The following is a 21,188-nucleotide window of genomic DNA, read 5'->3' on the forward strand; positions in this document are numbered from 1 at the left end:
ATACTTCTCAAAGTTTAAAAATACTTTTCATAATTTGAACCTTTGATAGAATCTAAACTGTTTGACAAATAGGCCTCCATGAAAGCTTGTGTATTCACAGTTGGAAATGAAAATCTTGTAGTAAAAGATTGTGACAGAAAGACTGAAGATGGTGCATTTGATTGAGTTTGTGGTATTAAGTTTTATATACATATAGATATAGAGAGAAGTTGTGTGTGTGTGGATGACTTTAGTTTGTGAAATTTCCTTGGGTTAGATGGGAGTTAGGGAAGAAAACCAGATTTAGTACGTGTGGTTCCTAATTCATGATTTATGATGATGGTTTGACCTAAGTGTTTGACTTTCTGATAGTGCAAAAATGATACACATCCAGCAGACGCTGTGCGTCCCCCAGGCTGGCTGTCTGCAGTGGTGCTCTCACGTTGCTGGGCAGCGGCAGCCTGCTACAGCTCCCTGTCAGCAGCTCAGGCACAAGCAGAACACTGCCAATGTTCTTAGCACCATTTTCGACCCACACAGCCATGCTGCTTTTCACTTTGAGCACAGTGTTTAATGTGAAATATTCAGCACTGTGTTATAAAGTGGGCTTTGTCTTAGGTGATTCTGCCCAGCTGTAGGCTAATGTGAGCATTTTGAACACATTTAAAGTAGGGTAGATTTGAGCAAACTCCAGGAAATAGCAGGACAGGGAAGCCTGGCATGCTGCAGTTCATGGGGTCACAAGGAGTCAGACACAACTGAGCAATTGAACAACGACAAAAGGTTAAGCTGTGATGTTTGGTGGGTTTCTGACTGGATGTTTTCAGTTTAATGAAGTGTTATTGAGATGTAACCCCGTCATAAGTGGAGAAAGAGCTGTACTAAGTCTCTGCTACCAAACACTGATTTGGTAGCAGAAACAAAATAGTCAAGGCACGTTCCCTCTTTGAGATAGGTATTAATTTCTTTCCTACTTGGTTTAATGAATGTTTTAAAACCCTTAAATTTTACGAGATAACATATCTTTGCTGTTTTTTCATTGTTTATAATGTTTATCTCATTGATGAATGTGAGGTATGGCAAACTTAAAATTGTGTCTGAAAGATTCTCAAATAACTTTTGCAAAATTTGCTGTTACAACTTGTTAACCAGATTCAAAGCTTAAGTAAGAAGTTTATCATTGGTGTTTTAAAAATGAGCATTTCTGTACACTGAAAACTACAAAGCATTACAGAGAGAAATTAAAGATAACCCAAATAAATCCAGAGATATACTATCTTTATAGACTGGAAGATTCAGATTGATCATCTGTAGACTGACTGCAATCCCTGTCATAATCACAGTGGGTCTCTTTGTAGAAATTGAGAAACTTATTCTGAAATCTATACAGAAATGCAGAGGATCTAGAAGAGCTAAAACAATTTTAAAAAAGCAAAAGGACTTAATAAATACCTGACTTTAAAACTTTAAAAATTATAAAATTGTAGCCATAAACAAATGGATCAATATAATCAGGTCAAGAAATAAATTCTGATATACATGGTCAGTTTTTTGCACAGATGCCAAGGTAATGTATTGGAGTCCTTTCAAAAAATGGTGCTGGAACAGTTGGATACCCATATGTTAAAAAAATGACACTCAGACCCTTCCTCATACAATACAGAAAAATGGATTATAGATTTGTATAAAATCTAGAATTAGAAGACTTCTAGAGGAAAATGTAGGATCAAGCAGCAAGGATATATTGTGCAGTGCAGGAAAACATAGCTATTATTTTGTAATAATTTAGAGTATACTCTTTAAAAATATTGAATCACTGTTATACACTTGAAACTAGTATAGTTGTACTGCAATTTTTAAAAAGAAACAAACAAAATGTAGGACCAGTGACCTGGATTTAAGAGCTAAAACTCTTAGAAGAAAACATAGTAGTATGTCTTCATCATCTTGGATTAGGCAAAGATTTCTTAGATACAGAAACAAATGCATAATCCATAAAAAAAACATTGAAATGAACTTCATAAAAATTAAAAATCTTTGTGCTTCAAAAAGCACTATTTGGAAACTGAGAAGACAAGCAACAGACTTGGAGAAAATAATTGCAAACCATATACATGTGATTAAGGATTTCAATCCAGAATATATAAAAAAGTTACATCTCACTGATAAGGTGACACATAATCCAATTTTGAAAAAGGGCAAAAATTTAAACAGATGCTTTACTAAAGAAAGATATATGGATGGCAAATAAGCATGTGAAAAGATACTAATAAACTATCTGATAATATCATTAGATATTAAAATCACAATGCTGCTGCTGCTAAGTCGCTTCAGTCATGTCCAACTCTGTGCGACCCCATAGATGGCAGCCGGCCAGGCTCCCCCTTCCCTGGAATTCTCCAGGCAAGAACACTGGAGTGGGTTGCCATTTCCTTCTCCAATGCATGAAAGTGAAGTCACTCAGTTGTGTCCAACTCTTAGCGACCCCATGGACTGCATGCAGCCTACCAGGCTCCTTCATCCATGGGATTTTCCCAGGCAAGAGTACTGGAGTGGGTTGCCATTGCCTTCTCCAAAATCACAATGAAATACCAGTAATACCCCTAAGTTGACTGTAAAATAAGAGAAAAAATATATATGTTGGTCTCTGCCCTGGGTTCTTGACATTGGGCTCCTGAAACCATTGTACTGTCTCGGGTGGTAAGAGTGTCTTTTGTTCTAATGAGATGACTGGATGGCTCCAGGTTGATGGCTGTTCACTAGAAATAACAAGCCATGATTAGAAGCTTGGAATTTTCAGCCTTATCCTCCCCCTGCCCCCAGTCACCACCACCATTCCCCACAGTTCTCTCGAGAAGGGAGAGGGGCTGGAAATGGAGTTAATGATCAGTCATGCCTGTGAGGTCCACGGGACTTCTGGGTGGTGCACAAGCAGAGGAGTTGAGAAGGAGGCATGTCTGGAGAGGACATGGGAGCTCTGTGCCCTCCCCACATACTTTCCCTGTGCACCTTTTCCATCTGGATGTTCATCTGTCTTTTATCTTGCTCTTTTATAGTAAACTGGTGAGTGCAAGTATTTTCCTGACTTCTGTAAGCCGCTCTAGCACATTAAACCTAAGGGGATCATGAGAGCCTTCTATCTGTAGCCATACTGGATAGAAGTTGTGGGTGACCTAAGTGAAGACCTACTACGTACAGTTGGCACCTGAAGTAGGGGGCAGTCTCGTGGGACTGAGCCCTTAGCCTGTGGGAGATAATGCATAGAACAGCCATCTGGTGTCACAGAGTATTGCCTAGAGTGGAACAACGCTCCACACATGGTAACCAGAAGGGTCAGAAACATTAGGAGCATGAGAGGAAATGAGAAACATAGGAGGAAAGGACTAAGTATTTTTCCTATTCACTGGCTAAAATAAGAAAAAATTAAAATAAAAAAAAAATGTTCTTAAGTATTGATAAGATGTGGAGCAATTGAAAACCTTATGCATTTTTGGTGGGAAAGTAAAATCGTTTAAAAAGAATCTTCTTAAACATATACCTTATATATGATTTATATTAAAATGAAATGCCAGGTTTATTTTGTTATGCTTTGCTTATCTTACCCACAAGTGAAGTACAGTGGGAAAAAAAATTGCAATGGACTGACTACTCCATTATGTTAGGTAATAGCTGATTGTGTTTATCTACTCAGAAGCTAATGAGACTAATTTTCATGTCATGGCTGTCTTGTTGAACAAGATTCGGTAATATAGAAGCCATGGGATGTAGTAAGCAGATGCTTAGATTTGGTTTTGAGTCCTAGTTCTCCTTTATTGATGCTGCAGATTCCTCACTTCTAAAAAGGGGAATTACTGTCCTGACTCCAAGGGTTGTTAATCAAATGAGATAATTTCTATGAAAGCACTTCGTATAATATAGGATACAGATATGGTATTGTTACCATATGTGACAGCTCTCTGGTCAAAACATGTCCTTAATGTCTTTGTCAGACACTGACACACCTTTCCTCCCCCTGCTGCCATGATTATTCAGATAGTAGAAACAAATACTTTCTAGTACTTACCCTCTTCAAATTTTCATGTTCTTGAGCTCATTACTTAAATTAATTCCTTTTCCATCAGCAAAATAGAGAACATTTTTACTTCTTTTGGAGGATTACTCTTGTATTTGTGAACTGAAAACAAGATTCATTCAACAGTATTTTAAACATCTACTGTGATACATGTCAGACAGTATCATCTGAGCTGGACAAAGTCATTGCACTTGTGACTCTTACAATCTAGAGAAAATAGAAATGTATAAAAAAGCCATGGGCTGTGATATAACTATTTATGTAAGATTGTAAAACAGTATGGTTATTCCCTCATGGTTCAGCTGGGAAAGAATCTGCCTGCAATGCAGGAGACTGGGTAAAACAGTATAAAAGGAAGGAGAATTTGATCTTGTAAGACAAAATTTTTTTGGCCACTGCCTCCTTTTCTAGCTAAGGAAGGAAAGTCAGCACTTATTGTGAAGAAACTGGCAGGTACTTTTCAGGTACTGGTTTTCTCTATACTAAAAGACTGATTAGGGATTTTTTAATTTGTTTAGCTGCATCAAGATGAAATCTTCTTGAACAGGTAAAGGGGAAAATTGAAGTTAGAGACTTCTGTCAGATTGCTTTCCAGAAAACAGAATGATACTAACCAATTTTATTAGCAGTGCCAAAATTTAGGATACTTCTCAAGAAAACCAATATATACTCAGTACATAGAGAATAACAGGTTTAAAAGCCCCAAAACTAATAGACTTTATTTTTTAGAGCACTTACAGTTTTACAACAAAAATGGATGGAAATACAAAGTTCCCATGTTCTAAAAGACCTAGCCTCCTCCACTACTAATATCACACACCAATGTGGTATAATGATAATGTTTTAACAGAGTATTTTGTATTTGTATTTTTTATGAAATATATGTATTTTTATCAAAATATTACTTTTACTTCATGACTTTTTTGTATTTGCATTTAGACGTTATACTAAGTGTGTTTATATGTGTATTTGTGTACATATATACAGAAGCAATATTTTGTCCTTAATATTATCTGAAGAAATGTCTTCACTCATTTCTAGAGTTCTGAGGCTACTTTTGCTTTCTCTATTCCTCCTCCACCCCATATTGAGACAGTCCTGTGTACACAGGTTGTGATCTTTTTTTGTTGTTACCTTTTTATAGGAATGTTAAAGATATTCTTCAATGTTTCTGAATATTTTTCAACATGATTCTAATAGTGTGATTTTACTTCACAGAAAAATTGGAGATTGTAAATAATAATAATTGATAATTGATAATATATTTTGGTTAAATATAACCAGTCCTCCAGATCCATCGTCCTTGACACTTATTAGGATCTTGACGTTATTTCCGTCTTTAAACCATCACCAAAGTCATGGGATTAAAGTTAAAACCAGTAAATTTAGTATTTAAGCAAATTTAAACAGCTATTGCTGTTTAAACAGCTGTGGTTAGAAAAGCAGGTTAAGCTTATTGAATAAGTAAGATTTATCTGCATTTTATTCTACTTTCCCATTCTCCATTATCTGTTAGTATATTTTTATTTTTAGTTGAGATTCAGTAAGTCACTTCCTGCTTTTTCACAGAAAGGTTTATATTCCGAACTATATAATTGCTTACCTCATGAGATCTTCCATTTTGTCAGGGATACTCTCAGATATGCAAATTAATTATTGTAAATATGTGTTACAGTCATTAAATAACTCATTAATCTTTTTTCAACCTTTTCATTCACTATTGAATAAGGATATGGCTTTTTAAAATTGTGTAGTTCCACGTGTTAACCTAAGATGGCAGTATTGAAATAAAAGTATAGTGGCACTGAGTGTTTACTTAGCCAGTTGTAACCAGTGAGCTTTGTCTTTTGAATTTCTTAGAAGTGTATGCAGATTCTAAATTCTCCGAACTTGTTATCTGAAGTTATTGTTCCATGAGTTTAACTAGGTACCACAGACTCTTCTAGTGCTAGCTGTTGAAAGATACTGGCTAAAATAAGGTAAAAGTTAATATAACTAGCCTGGCTATGCTTTGAATTCAAATTCAGCTGTCCATTTGTCTTTTGGAAAGACATGTTTTGACTTTCAGTAGACTGTAGGTCTGTGATGGCTAGAACTTTATTTCCCTGGTCTGTCCTCAGTGTCTAAAACATACATGTGATACAGTTGGTGCTCAGTATATAATGAAGGAATATCCACAGTTCTGTAGTCATTTATCCTCCTAGGCATCTAAACTGCAAACCCATGTATTATTCTTGACTCTGTCTCCCTCACCTTCTGCATCTACTCACCATAATGTGGTATTTTTTTGTTGTTTCTCTTTTCCAGTTTTACATCAAGTTCTTTTACTTTTTTTCACCCCCACTGCTTCCACCTCAATTCAAACTAATATCGTCTCTCATTTTGATTTTAGCATTACCTCTTAAGTGCTTCCCTGATTTTAGTTTTACTTCTACTCAAATTCAATACAGCTAATTATGTAGGCAATGGAAGGTATATACAAAGATGAAGACATTTAAATTATTGTCTCAAGGCATGCATGTCCTATTTTGGAGCATGTCTATATAACAGCACTAAAACGGGTAAAAAAACAATACTGAAGAAGAATTGATTTGAGCCATTGGAGTTTGGTAAAGTCTATATGGGAGCAAGAGTCTTTGAGGTTGGTCATATCAACCCTTAACACTTAACTTTATTTAAGTATAATTGATGTGAAATAAACACATATTTAAAGTACACAACTTGATAAGTTTTTGCCTGTTTATACAGCCATGAAACTATCACCATAATCAAGATAATGAACTATCCATTGCCTGCAAAAGTTTCCTTGTGACTCTTTCTAATATAGTTCCCACCCCTCATTCCCAGGCAGATCCACTGATCTGCTTTCTGTTACTATAGATTATTTTGTATTTTCTAGAATTTTATATGATGGAACCTTATAGGATGTATGTGTACTTTTTTAGGGGTTTGGCTTCTTTCACGTAGCATAATGGTTATAAGATTCATTTGTGTTTTGAGTATCAGTCGTTTATTCCTTTTCATTTAGTATTTTACATGTTGTTCAGTCGCTCAGTTGTGTCTGACTCTTTGCAGCTCTATGAACTGCCAGCACTCTAGGCTTCCCTGTCCTTCACTGTCTCCTGGAGTTTGCTCCAACTCATGTCCATTGAATCAATGATGCCATCCAGCCGTCTCATCCTCTGTCGCCCCCTTCTCCTCTTGCCCTCAATCTTTCCCAGCATCAGAGTCTTTTCCAGTGAGTCAGTTCTTCACATCAAGTAGCCAAAGTAATGGAGTGTCAGCTTCAGCATCAGTCCTTCCAATGAATATTCATGACTGATTTCCTTTTGGATTGACTGGTTTGATCTCTGTGCTGTCCAGGGGACTCTCAAGAACCTTCTAGAGCACCACAGTTTGAAAGCATCAGTTCTTAGGTGCTCAGCCTTCTTTGTCATCCAGCTCTCACATCCACACATGACTACTGGGAAAACCATAGTTTTGACTATACAGAGTTTTGTCAGCAAAGTGATGTCTCTGCTAGGTTTATCATAGCTTTTCTTCCAAGAAGCATGCATCTTTTAAGTATTTTACTTAATGTTCCATTATATGGATATAATGGGTTTGTTTATCCAATTTGTTTATCCATTCTCTTTATGGTAGACATTTGGATCATTTACAATTTGAGGCTACTGCAAATAAGACTGCTGTGAACATTTGTGTGAACATATGCTTTCAGTTCTTTTGGGTAATTAATGCATTGGAAGGACTGATGCTGAAGCTGGAGCTCCAGTACTTTGGCCACCTGATGCAAAGAGCTGACTCATTAGAAAAGACCCTGATGCTGGGAAAGATTGAAGGCAGGAGGAGAAGGGGATGACAGAAGACGAGATGGTTGGATGGCATCACCAACTCAATGGACACGAGTTTGAGCAAACTCTAGGAGATCGTGAAGGATAGGGAAGCCTGGCAAGTCAGACAAGTCTGAATGACTGAAAAACAACAACAATACCTAGAGATGGAATAGCTGAGTCATATGTAGGTGTATGTTTAACTTTTTTAGAAACTGCCAAACTCTCCCACCGGTGTGTGAGTTACAGTTAGTCTATTTCCTGGCCAGCACTTGGTATGGTAGGTATTGATTATTTTTAACTTTGGCCATTCTCATGGGTGTGTTGGAGCACTTCACTGTAGTTTTGGTTTCATTTCCCTAAAAATTAGTGTTGGAGGATGGATGGAATGAAAAATGCCAACCAAACTGAGAAGTCATCATGAAAATGAAACAAAAGGTGGGCAACTTCATGTAATCAGTGGATCAGTTTATTACAGAATAACTTACAAGGTGGGATCAGGATCAGGCAGACAATGATCTGGAATCTTTCACAGCTGTACTTGGCACTGCTCATTGGGCATTGGGGCAGTTTGACAGTTAACCTAGGATGTGAGGGTATAGGCTTGGGTATAGGATGAATATTTCTAAGTCAAGACTGGCAGACGGGGTAACTAGTTCCCTGGGCACTGGAAATACATCAGTGAAAGTTTTCATTGTTTGGAGACTAACAGAGCATTGAGGCCACCTGGTCCTCATGATTATTCAACAATATCTTTAACGACAAAACCCTCGATGGCAGAGAAGTGATTCAGTACTACACATCACAGCCCTGGCAGGGACAGGAAAAACGGTTAAGAGCTCAAGATAATATCAGTTATGCTAACAGCCATACAACTAGTGACACTGAGCTTATTTACCATCCATATGTTTACTTTGGTTAAGTGTCTGTTCAAATCTTTTGCCATTTTTTAGTTGGGTTATTTATCATTTTTATTATTGTTGTTTTAAGAGGTCTTTAATGTATATTCTAGATACAGAGTCTTTCTCAGATTTATACTTTGCAAGTATATTCTCCTAGACTGTGGTTTGCCTTTTTTGTTTTTATAATAATGTCTTTTATGGGCTAATTTTGTGACACTTTCGAGGCAATTCCTCCTGAGCATCTGTTTGGTACCCTGTATATTTTGAGATTTTCCTGTAATGGCTTGTGTGAACACAAACTATTCCTGGCCTTGTGTTAGCGTTGGGGGTTCTTTCCAGTTCTTTGTGTTCAGTGCTTTTTGCCTGGATTTGGATCGTTTTCTCACAGACCGTGAGTTGATCAGGACTAACTGAAATCATGAGAGGAGTCACTGCACATCTCTCTTCTCTGGTATCCTAGCCTGTAAATTCTAGTCAGTTGGGCCTCCATGAATTTCCAGTTCTGTCTCATCTTCTCAGGAAGATTGCCATACCCTGTTTGGGTTCCCGTGCCCTGCGCTGCAGCCTGGAAACTAGGCAGTTAAGATGGGAGAGCTGTGGGGATTGGCCTCCCCTCACTCTTATTCTCACTATTGTTGAATATCTGGAAACTGCCTTTTCACATCTTTTGTCTGGCTTTATAGTAGTTTAAGGCAGGAAGGTAAATCCAGTCCCTGTTACTACATCTTGGCTGAAAGCAGAAGTTATTTCTATGTATTTTTCTTGAGAAAAAACTTTATGCTTAAATCATTTCATTTTATATTTGTGTTAAAATGTCAAATTTGATACTTCTCCAAATGCCTCTTTGGAACTGATGCTTCAATCTGATATAAAATAGGATTAAATTCTTTTTCCTTGTAATTTTCTTCCCAAAACATCTCATATCTCTGGCAGTTCATGTTGCTTATTTGTGCGCTTACATAATTGTGGGAATTACACGAGTCATCTAAAGCTCTATTTGATATTCTCAGATCACGTTTAAAAATACACTTTGTGTAACATTAGTTGAGTGTGAAACATGAATTAAGAGCTTAGAAAAACCTAAGCTGAGTACATTTAGGAGAAAACATGCAATTATTAGTTGTTTTTCTGGTTGAGCTTTTTTCTGGGTGTTTTATCTACTTTGAACACATGCATAGTCATCAAACCTCATTCAACAACATAATTTTAGACTTCAACTTAACTTTCCTTTTTAATGGAAGATTTGATAAAATCTCCATACCAATTTATGTAAGTAAAAAGAGGGCTGAAATTTGGAGAACTGCATTCTTACTTGCTAGATGACATTAGTTAATTCACTTGTCCTTTCCCTGTTTCTGAAATGAGAAGTCATGACCAGATTTCAACCTGAAAATATTAGAATTCCAACTGTGTATTTCTACATAGAATTCATATAAGTTATTCATTTGTTTTCTTGTATTTATATTGATAGTTAACATTTTTAAATTTAAAAAATTTAAATTTTTTAAAGCTAAAATGAACCTCTGTTAAAAGTGGTTTTGTCACTTTTTGGAAAATGTGATATCTCAAATTTAATGCATTTTTATCAGAGGGATAGGGCAGAATTAAAGGTCCATTACATGCCTTTTTGTTCTTTGTTGCTTTTTTTTGAGACATTGTGCTGCAAGTTTTACAGAATATCAGTACAAGTCAGGGATGTAGTTAATATGAGAAATGTGACTAATAGAAGTCTGTGTTTGTTGGAGGGTTGGAGTATGCAGTCAGAATATAAAGAAGAGAAACTACATGATTCAAGAAAAAAAAGAAATGTTCAAAGCAAATTATAGACTATCTGCATTTTCCTTAATTTGGTGTTGTGTGTAAATTTAAAATGTAAATTAATCTATTTAGACATTAATGCTGAGCTCATTAGGACAAAATTATTAGACTTCTCTGAAATACACATAATGCAGGAGATAAAAGCTAATGTGGAACACAATTGTAGATGCACTATTCCTCAGGATGTCAGATTGTAATATACAGCAGAGGGATTCTTAGGATGTGTAGAGTCTGAACTCCCAAAACTGTATTCAAGTTTTTATGGGTTTGAGCATTTCTCTGGGATGAAATCTCATTCCTTTAGATTTTCAAATGGTTTCATGTCCCAAATAATTATAAAACTATAGACACAGTGAGTATTGAATACATGTCATTGCTGATTGCCTTGGCAGTTCCTCCTTTAAAAAAATTCTACATCTTCCTACCAAAAGACAGCAGTTTTTAGTTAAGGGTAAAAAGCTAGTTCTTTCTGTCATGGCATCCTGAACCTCACAACTCTGTTTATTGAATGGCCATATGATACAAAGAAAACTATGTGGGATCCCAGGTAGAATGGAATGTAGCAGTCTTTATGGTCTCTGCAATTTGCTGACAAAATTATGTGCAGTGGCCTTATATTAGGAATTGAGTAAATTGAGAAGTGGTTTTTTTTTTTTTTCACATTCTTGCCCCTGTTGTCTTCCCATACATTATGTTCTCTTGTTCTCTCTGGTCTTTCTAACCCTCCAACCCCTGGACAGGCAGACACACACACACACTCACTCACTCACTCACTCTTCTGTATTCCCTCATTCAGGCATATACATGCACACTGTAACCCATTGACTGATGCCAGTGTTTTGGACTTAATCATAAACCAACTTTGCTTTGAATAAGCTTGGGAATAAAATCCAGAAAATTTCCCATGGTATCCTTGAAACTTGGATATATTTAAGAAGAAGCTGGGGTTTTGGTTCTTTCAAACAGCAGTTGGGCTTGTACTTAAAGAAGTAAATCAGTTCCTAGCAGATAGCTTAGAGGGGTGTTCACTGTGAGGATCTGGCAGACTTCACATCCCGACTATGACAGGTCCCCTGAAATTTTTAACTCTTAGACTTGTCTACACCAAGCCTCTAGCAACTTGTCAATTTACAGTTTTAAGTTTTCTGACCCTGGCATGGGTTCCTGTGGAGGTTTCTGCTCCTGTAAATTATGATTCTCTGTGTCTGCCTGTCTCTCCAATTTAGGGGGCAGCAGTTTGACCTGTGACCTCACCTCTCTAATGGATCTAAGATGAACCGTTAAGTTTTCATTTTGTTTGGCTCTTTGTTTTTAGGATGGAACAGCAGTTTCTAAGCTCCTTACAGACTGAAAACTGAAAGCTTGAGTTTTTTTTTTATACCCAGAGTTTGATATTTTCTCAATTGAGTTTCAAACAATAAAGTATAAATCAGTTTACATATTGCTTGCATGCATGTGCATAAGGCAGAAGTACTGGAGTGGGTTGCCATTTCCTCCACAAAGGGATCTTTCCAACCCAGGGATCAAACTCACGTCTCCTGTGGCTCCTGCATTGGCAGGCGGATTCTTTACCACAGAGCCACTGGGAAGCCCAAAATATGAGATCCACATATTGTTTAGTCATTGTTTATAAGTGAAGAAAAGCATTCTCACATTCTTAGCCCTAAGTAGGCCCTTGATTTGAAGTGTGTGGTCTAAGAGGACTGAAAAATTATTAGGTAAATTCTTTTGAATTATGTACCTCATAATTATAAGTTAGATGTTTTACTTCTGCTTTTCTAGGGAGCCTTGAAGAAGATTACATGAAGAATAATTATATTTATTCTAGTTTTGGCACTTGAACCATTAAGGATTACCAAGTTGAATTCCAGCTAAGAAAAACAAATAGTGAAGAAAAAGTTTTGTTTGAGTCTAGTGATTTATATTCTGAGGTTTTATCTATTGGGAATACTTTTTGAGTTAATGCAAAAATTACTTAACCTTTTTATTTTTAATCTTGTAACTTATTTAGGAATGTGATAAATTCTGCTTTTTACCCTTAAAATCCAACCTATACATTTTGTGAGCTCTGAATTTATTTTGAAATAAAATCAAGAAGAAAGATTTTTAGAATTGTATAAAATATGGAGTTTCAGTTCAGTTCAGTCACTCAGTCGTGTCCAACTCTTTGCAACCCCATGGACTGCAGCATGCCAGGCTTCTCTGTCCATCACCAACTCCCACACTTTACTCAAACTCATGTCCATTGAGTCGTTAATGCCATCCAACCATCTCACCTCTGTCATCCCCTTCTTCTCCTGCGTTCAATCTTTCCCAGCATCAGGGTCTTTTCCAATGAGTCAGTTCTTTGCATCAGGTGGCCAAAGTATTGGAGTTTCAGTTTCAGCATCAGTCCTTCCAATGAATATTTAGGACTGGTTGGATCTCCTTGCAGTCCAAGGGACTCTCAAGAGCCTTCTCTAACACCACAATTCAAAAGCATCAATTCAAAGCATCAAATGTTGGATCCTGCCAAGGAAAGCTACCCCACGTCCAAGAGCAAAGGAGAAGCCCCAACAGGATGGTAGGAGAGGCAAAATCATGTTTAGAATCAAACCCTATACCCGCCAGAGACACTTGGAGGACTCAAACAAACATTGTGTGCACCAGGACCCAGAGACACCACGGGGACTGAGACAGAACTGGGTTTGAGTGTCTCCTGCAGAGGTATGGGTCAGCAGTGGACTGCCACAGGGGCAGGGGCTCTGGGTGCAGTAGACCTGGATATGGCATAAGCCCTCTTGGAGGAGGTTGCCATTAACCCCACCATAGAGCCACCAGAACTTACACAGGACTGAGGAAACAGACTCTTGGAGGGCACAAACAAAAGCTTGTGTGCCCCAGAACCTGAGAGAAAGGAGCAGTGACCCCACAAGAGACTGACCCAGACTTGTCCATGAGTGTCCAGGAGCAGAGGTGTGGGTCGGTGGTGGCCTGCTGCAGTTTGGGGGCACTGAGTGCAGCAATGCATTCATGGGACCTTTTGAAGGAGGTCGCCATTATCTTTATTACCTCCACCATAGTTTGGCCTCAGGTCAAACAACAGGAAGGCAACACAGCCCCACCCATCAACAGAAAATTGGATTAAAGATTTACTGAGCATGGCCCCGCCCATCAGAGCAAGACCCAGTTTCCCATCAGTCAATCTCTCCCATCTGGATGCTTCCATAAGCCTCTTATCCTTCTCCATCAGAGGGCAGACAGAATGAAAACCGCAGTCACAGAAAACTAACTGGTCTGATCACATGGATCACAGCCTTGTCTAACTCAATGAAACTATGTAGGGCCACCCAAAACGGACAGGTCATGGTGGAGAGTTCTGACAAATCCTGGTCCACTGGAGAAGGGGATGGCAAACCACTTCAGTATTCTTGCCTTGCGAACCCCATGAACAGTATGAAAATATGGAGGTGGTTAAAGATAATTTTAGACCACTTTAGAGATTTAGTTTTATGTTCATGTTGATAGCATATTTTACAAAGTTTCATAAGGCATTCTTTTCTATTTTTTATAAAATAAAAAAGCTTTCTCTGTGAGATAAAATTTCTCTAAGCTAGATTTTTAATACAATTCCTTGGCATTTTAAAAAAAGATACAGAGGGAGGTGGGAGGGGGGATCGGGATTGGGAATACATGTGGATCCATGGCTGATTCATGTCAATGTATGACAAAACCCACTGGAAAAAAAAAAATAATAATAATAATAAAAATTAAAAAAAAATAAATAAAGTAAAAAAAAAATAAATAAATAAATAAAAAAAAAATAAAAAATAAAAAAAGATACAAACCAAACCAAGGCTTCCCTGGTGCCTCAGATGATAAAGAATCCACCTGCAATCCAGGAGACCTGGGTTCGATCCCTGGGTTGGGAGAATGCCATGGACAGAGGAGCCTGACAGGCTACAGTCCATGGGGTCGCAAAGTCAGACATGACTGAAGCGACTTAGCACACAGAACACACAAACTAAACCAGTGAAGTACCTTCTTATTCTGTGCTTAATAGAGATTTGTGTACATACATTTAGGAATGATTTACACGTAATTCTTAAAGTGGTAATCTGTTTCAAGTGATAGTATGATACACACACAGACACACACACACACACACATATTTATGTGGTTTGTAATACACCCAACAAGGGGTGATATTGCTATCAAAAAACAAGAAGTCAGGGACCAAACTAGTACCAACTGATGCAGACTAGTACCAACTGATACAAACTAGTGCCGTATTTTGTAATTAGGTGTCTTAGAAATAGGCAAAGTGATTTTAATTATGTCTGGAAAATGAGATAAAGAGGAGGAGATTGGCTGGCAAGGCAAAGATGTTCATCTATAAAGGAGAAAGTGTTTAGGAAATTGTATCCATTGGATCTGGATACAACTTCAGTACAGTGTTCCAGATAGCTATTACTTATTCATTGGAGTTGAAACATTTGACCTAGATACAGGTTCTCTGAAGCTAAACATTGTCATTTTTTTGACATATTCCCTTTCTTCTGTGCTACAATAAAAATGTAGTTGCATACACTCTATTACTCAGCAAACTGAGTTCAAGGTGTAGAGTATAATTACTATGTTGCAGAAAACTGGGCACATGCATTTTTGTCCAGTGCTTTTTGTATGTATATACGAGGGACGTCAGCCACCTTCTTTTTCTGGAGTAGCTATAGCATCTGCTCTGTGTGCAGGACACCAAGGCACAAAGGGTAAAGGTAAGCAAAAAATAATTAGGAGGGAAATTGTGCACATTTCTCCTTTATATCTGGCATTATTGTAAAAATACATAACCTACAAAGAATTATAAGTTACTTACTATTTTCTGCAAGTACATTTAATCTCTAAGTAAGCTGATGTTTTAGTTTTTTACATTGTTTTGAGGAAGGCTATGTTAATTTTGACCCTCTAATATGTAGTTACCTTTGTCTTTCGTTATCACTATTGTGTTTATGGATTTAACCAGACCTTTAAAAATACTGTTTTTTGTATATTTCATCCTTTTGTAATGGAGATTGATCTGTAATAAGATAATATTTAGGGCATTTATTTTTTAAATTGTGTTTTTCCTTTCTGTTGAAAATTTCTTGAAATTCTAAAATATTTTCTTTAATTTAGATGCATCATATGGCACAAGACAGTCATTTATTTTTGTTGATTTGGCTTCCTATGTGAATCTAATTATATATAAACTTGATTTCCCATAAAACTCCCAATAAGCATTTTCAAACCACAGTTTTTCTCAAAAACTTTCTTCTCAAAAATAGCTGATTTTAATATGTGACTTAGTAGGCAGTCAGAAGAGAAAGTGGGATTTATTGCACTTTATATAAATCTAAGGAATCTTAGGTTTAAAACTTAAATTTGGGTAACAATCTAGATTTAATTTCTTCTGTAGCTTGTATGTGTGAAGTTAATAGGACTTTGAACTCATCATTTGTACACAGCCCTGTTAGTCTGTTCCCCTTCCCCCGGCACACGTTTTTTTTGTTTCATATCTGTGTGTGTTGTTTGTCTATTATCTTTTTTTTTCCTATTTTGTCTTTGATTGACTTTTGAACCCAAGTATGTAGGTAAGTCTGTTCACTCCACTGCCTAGCGAACGCTTTTGCACACAGTAGCCGCCAGCCACATGGGGTTATTCAGAACCTGAAAATGGGGCTGGTCTGAATTGAGATTGCTGTAAATGTAAAGTGCACATGGCATTTAAAAGACTTGGTAGAAAAGAATAAAATAGTTGTGATTGTTTCCCTTGGGCTTTGGATCTGCTATCCATTTGTTCCATCTATTATGTGAGGAATCAGGAGGATTCAGAAACTGCTGCACATATTGCTGTCCTCCTAGAAAATTTGTAACCTAATGTTTGGTTAACTGTGTTTGAATAGTTTTGTTTTTTTTTTAATTGAATATAGTTGCTTAACAGTGTTGTATTAGTCTCTGCTGTACAGCAAAGTAAATCAGCCTCACGTATACATTTATCCTGTCTTCCTTGGATTTTGTGTTTGAATAGGCTTACAAATTATATTTAAGAACAAAAGCCATAGTCTTTTTATAAAAGTTGGAGAAAAGGCTAAATAGCCATTTGCTGCTGTTTTTAAAAAATTGTTTATTTATTTATTTATTTTTGGCTGAGCTAGGTCTTCTTTGCTGCTCAGACTTTTCTCAAGTTGCCTCAAGTAGGGACTATCCTTTAGTTGCAATATGAAGGCTTCTCATTGATGTGGCTTCTCTTGTTGCAGAGCACAGGCTCTAGGGCATACGGGCTTCAGTAGCTGCGGCATGTGGTCTCAGGAGTTGTGGCTTCTGGGCTCTAGAGCCAGGCTCAATAGTTGCAGCACACTGGCTTTGTCGCTCTGCAGCATGTGGAATCTTGCCCGGGTCAGGGATCTAACCTATGTCTCCTGCATTGGCAGGTGGATTCTTTACCACTGAGTCACCAGGGAAGCCCTACTGCTACTTTTAAAATAAGTGTTTATCAGAGAAAAATCATAGAAAACTTGAAAGAAAATAAAAAGGTGACATAGCTCATGTGTTGAAAGCTATTGTTTCTGGCAGTGTATAAACTCCATTCCCAACCACAGATCTAGTTTATCAGCTAGAATAGGTTGTGTCTTTACCCTTTTGTGACTCTCTGACATTTGGTGACCAAGTCAGGTCTCATAAAACATTGAAGAATTATATGCATTACCATTCACTGTTCAGACTTGGTTTTAACCAAGAAATTTACTGAATAGTGTCCTAATTCGCTAAAGATTAAATAACATTTGAAATTCATTCAGAAGAGCTCCAGAGAGTAATCAATATTTACTAAGGGCCAAGTGCTCAGATTCATTCACAGAAAGGCAATATAGTTTTGAAATCCATATCAACTTGAAGTTCCCTTATCTACCAGTAAAGACTCAGCTTTCTTTAAGCTTAAAGAATAATGTGTGTGTTTTAGATAGATTTACAATATTCAGTGATCCAAAATTTTAGCCATATTGTTGTTTACATAAAGATTTTTAAAAGATGAGAAAGTTGTGTGTTAATTCTAAGTGTGGTTATTATGTTAAATTACTATGTATGTAGAAAATGTTTATATGTATCTTTTTCTCTATTTCTCTTTTAAGTTCTCAGCCAGTTTCCTCTCCAGTCATCCTCCAGTTTGGCCATGCAGAGACCCTTCTTCCACTGCTTTCTCTTATGGGCTACTTCAAAGACAAGGAACCCCTAACAGCTTACAATTACAAAGAGCAGATGCATCGGAAGTTCCGAAGTGGTCACATTGTACCCTATGCTTCAAACCTGATATTTGTGCTTTACCATTGTAAAAATGCTAAGACTCCTAAAGAAGAATTCCAAGTGCAGATGTTACTGAATGAAAAAGTGTTACCATTGGCTCACTCACAAGAAACTGTTTCTTTGTATGAAGATCTGAAGAACCACTATAAGGACATCCTTCAGAGTTGTCATACCAGTGAAGAATGTAAACTACCAAAGGTGAACACATCTGATGAGCTATGAGTAACTGCCAAACATTTTTAATTCATCAGCATTCTCCAGGGAGTGATTCCATGCTTGGAATAGGTGGGCAGTCCCTGGGTACAGAAAGCTTTAACATTTCTTGGGTATTTCTGTTTATTCAAAGAAAAATGTTTCTTTTTGAGTCTGGACATGGATGTGTAAGGAATGATTCTTCACTGAAGCAGCTCTCTTATGGGAAATCTATTCAGAGATAACTGGCACTACATATGTTTACAGAAATCAAATTCTTCCTATTTATGTAAGAAATCTCACACTGAGATAGAACATGATTTGAAAATGATACACAGAAGTTTTGAAGTAACAAAATATTTTGTCAGTTGGACAGTCCATAACTTGACTAAGTCTAGGAACTTTACAGGTTGTGCTGCCATTCTTTCATTTTTCCTCAGGTAGCATAGTTCTAGTATTATCTTCTTAATCAGAACTATTATGATTCACTGGGAGTATCACTTTGGAATAAATTAACATCTCTAGTTGAGAATTTGAAACAATATTAAGAAACAGTAAAATTTAAAAGAACACCTTCACTGAAGGAAGACAAAGTATAATATAATATCTTTGTTAAGAGTATTTATAAAGTATTTGAACACGATTTCAATAATTCCTTTTAACCTCTTAGTGAGTCTTGAAAGGCTGTGATTTAATTATCATACCTCTTTCACATATATAACTGGAAGAACAGAGAGGACCATTAGCAACAAGACAGAAAATAGAATCAAACTTAAATCCATTGCTTTATGTGTTTTTTTGTGTTTTTTTTTTTTTACTTTATGTGTTTTTAAAAATTGTCACTTTGCTTGTATTTGTATATTTTGCTGTTATGTGAGATATATCTTTTGAGGTTTAATTTCATGTTTGTTCTTCATTTTTGTAAAGACTGACTTCATATGGGTGGGCTTTCAGATTCACACATGCTGCTGCTTAGTCACTCAATCATGTCCAACTCTGTGACCTTACGGACTGTAGCCCACCAGGCTCCTCTGTCCATGGGATTCTCCAGGCAAGAATGCTGGAGTGGGTTGCCATGCCCTTCTCCAGGGGCTCTTCCCAACCCAGGGATTGAACCTGGGTCCTCCCACATTACAGGCAGATTCTTTACCATCTGAGCCACAAGGGAAGCCCTTTCACAGATATGAACCCATTTCAAAGCAATAGTACTGAGTTCTATCAAATGCCATAAAAGTAGTTTCTATAGTAATAAACATAATTCTTATAACTTTACTACCAGGTTTTTTTCTGCTTTCCATTTTGATACACAATCAATAATTGATGGTAAAAGGATAGCATTTCAGGCAGCTTTGACTAATCAGGTGATATAAAGACATTTTCTTCCAATAAAAATTTCTGGGGAGGAAGGCTCAAGAGGAGAGTAAATATATTTTTATATATATATATATATTTATATATATATATAAAATTGTGGCTGAATTGCATTGTTGTATGGCAGAAACCAACACAACATTGTAAAGCAATTTTCCTCCAATTAAAGAATAAAAAATTTCTTAGGTTTTCACTTATTAAGAATGGAAATCCATTTTGTTCAAAATCTAAATAAATTGTTACAACTGTATATTGAAATTATAAAAAGATGCATAGATCATTTATCTATAGATCATTGATCTTCAAATGAGTGATGTTCACAGAATAGATGATTAGCTGATAAATATTACTGATGCATCAATACACTGCTGATTATTCCTACAAAGATCTGATGTTAATAATTTTCTAAGAATTTGTCTAAGGCAGACAAGAAGAGAACAGTATATTCATGCCCATCATACTGTTTTATCAAAATTAACATTATATCATTTGGTTTAGATCAAATAAGAATTGAAGACTTTTGTATGTCTTCCTGATGCTTTTCCCTCGCTGCCTGCCTGTTGGTAACCACCAACATGAAGTTCAGTATTCACCATTCCACTGCATGCTTGACTCTGAAATTTTATAGTATTGTGGGAATTTAAACTTTTCTATAAAAAGGAATTCACTGTGTATATCATTCTTGAATAATTGATTTAATTGATATATTTGTTTTTCAAGACTTTTGATCATTTATCACAAATCAACAATATCAGTTCATGAGTCATGTACTTTATATCTACAAACACTAGACTCAGACTGTGAGCATGTTAAAGTTGAATAAGCCTAGTTTTTCTTTCAAGGGGGTTATCTTAAAAGACCTTACAACAAATTTACTTGATATCTGGAACATTAAATAATTTGATTCATGAAGTTTTCATAGAAATTGTTTATTATTTATTTATTTATTTATTGTTAAGTAAAACCATATAGTTATCATTGTAGTCTTTGGTATGTAAACTATTTCAGGATAGATGGTAAGTATGGTCCATTTTCATTAATGTTACAGAGGCTGTGACATTATTCTGGTGCTATTATTCTCACTTAGGAAATGCCTGAAACTGAAGAATCTTATGATAAAAGCAAAAGATCTTATCTCAGATAGGATATATAAAAAGTTGAATGTTGAAAAATAACCTTTGGCCACCAAGATTTCGTTCATGATATCAGTTAAGCCAAAATGTAATCACTATCGGTTCTGAGATTTTGGTCAATTAAAAAATAGCCTATGAACATTAGTCATTTTTCTGTCTGTAGTCTACAACTTGATGTGTGCAGTGTGTTTGTTTTTACTCTTTTTTTATAGTCATTTTATCATTTTGAAGTTTCTGTTCTCCAACACAAAATCCTGCGCTTGAAACTGTCTTTGTATATAATCTTGATCTTAGTTTTAACACTGAAAGCAGAGTTCAACTTGAAAAGAAGCTTCATTTTTTTCAGGCAAAAGTCAAATTTTATACCTTTGAGTGCTTTCTTTTGTAAACTGTGGAACTGATGCATGACTTTAAATATCTGGGAGCTACATACAGCCAAACCAGAATTTGTAAGTATAAATTTTTGGAATGTATTTCTTTAAGGTGGTATTTCATACAGTTCATTAATGATCCTTGGAATTTGGACTATTCTGCCAAATGTAAGCTGAAAATAAATATTTGCATTACAATGTAA

The 21,188-nt window shown here is 36.4% G+C and overlaps 1 protein-coding gene across 2 annotated transcripts in view; it reads left to right on the forward strand.

The window, feature by feature from the left end:
• The window catches only part of MINPP1 (multiple inositol-polyphosphate phosphatase 1), a 33,136-nt gene extending 11,948 nt beyond the window's left edge, over nt 1-21,188 (forward strand). Inside the window, exon 3 of one of the 2 annotated variants that reach the window (XM_061162105.1) lies at nt 17,747-17,850. In XM_061162105.1, the coding sequence (XP_061018088.1) occupies nt 17,747-17,850 (104 nt within the window). Of the gene's footprint in view, nt 1-17,746 lie in introns of both variants that reach the window. The other variant, XM_061162104.1, reaches the window with a different exon arrangement.

The sequence above is a fragment of the Dama dama genome, chromosome 15, assembly GCF_033118175.1.
Source record: "Dama dama isolate Ldn47 chromosome 15, ASM3311817v1, whole genome shotgun sequence".
NCBI lineage: Eukaryota > Metazoa > Chordata > Mammalia > Artiodactyla > Cervidae > Dama > Dama dama.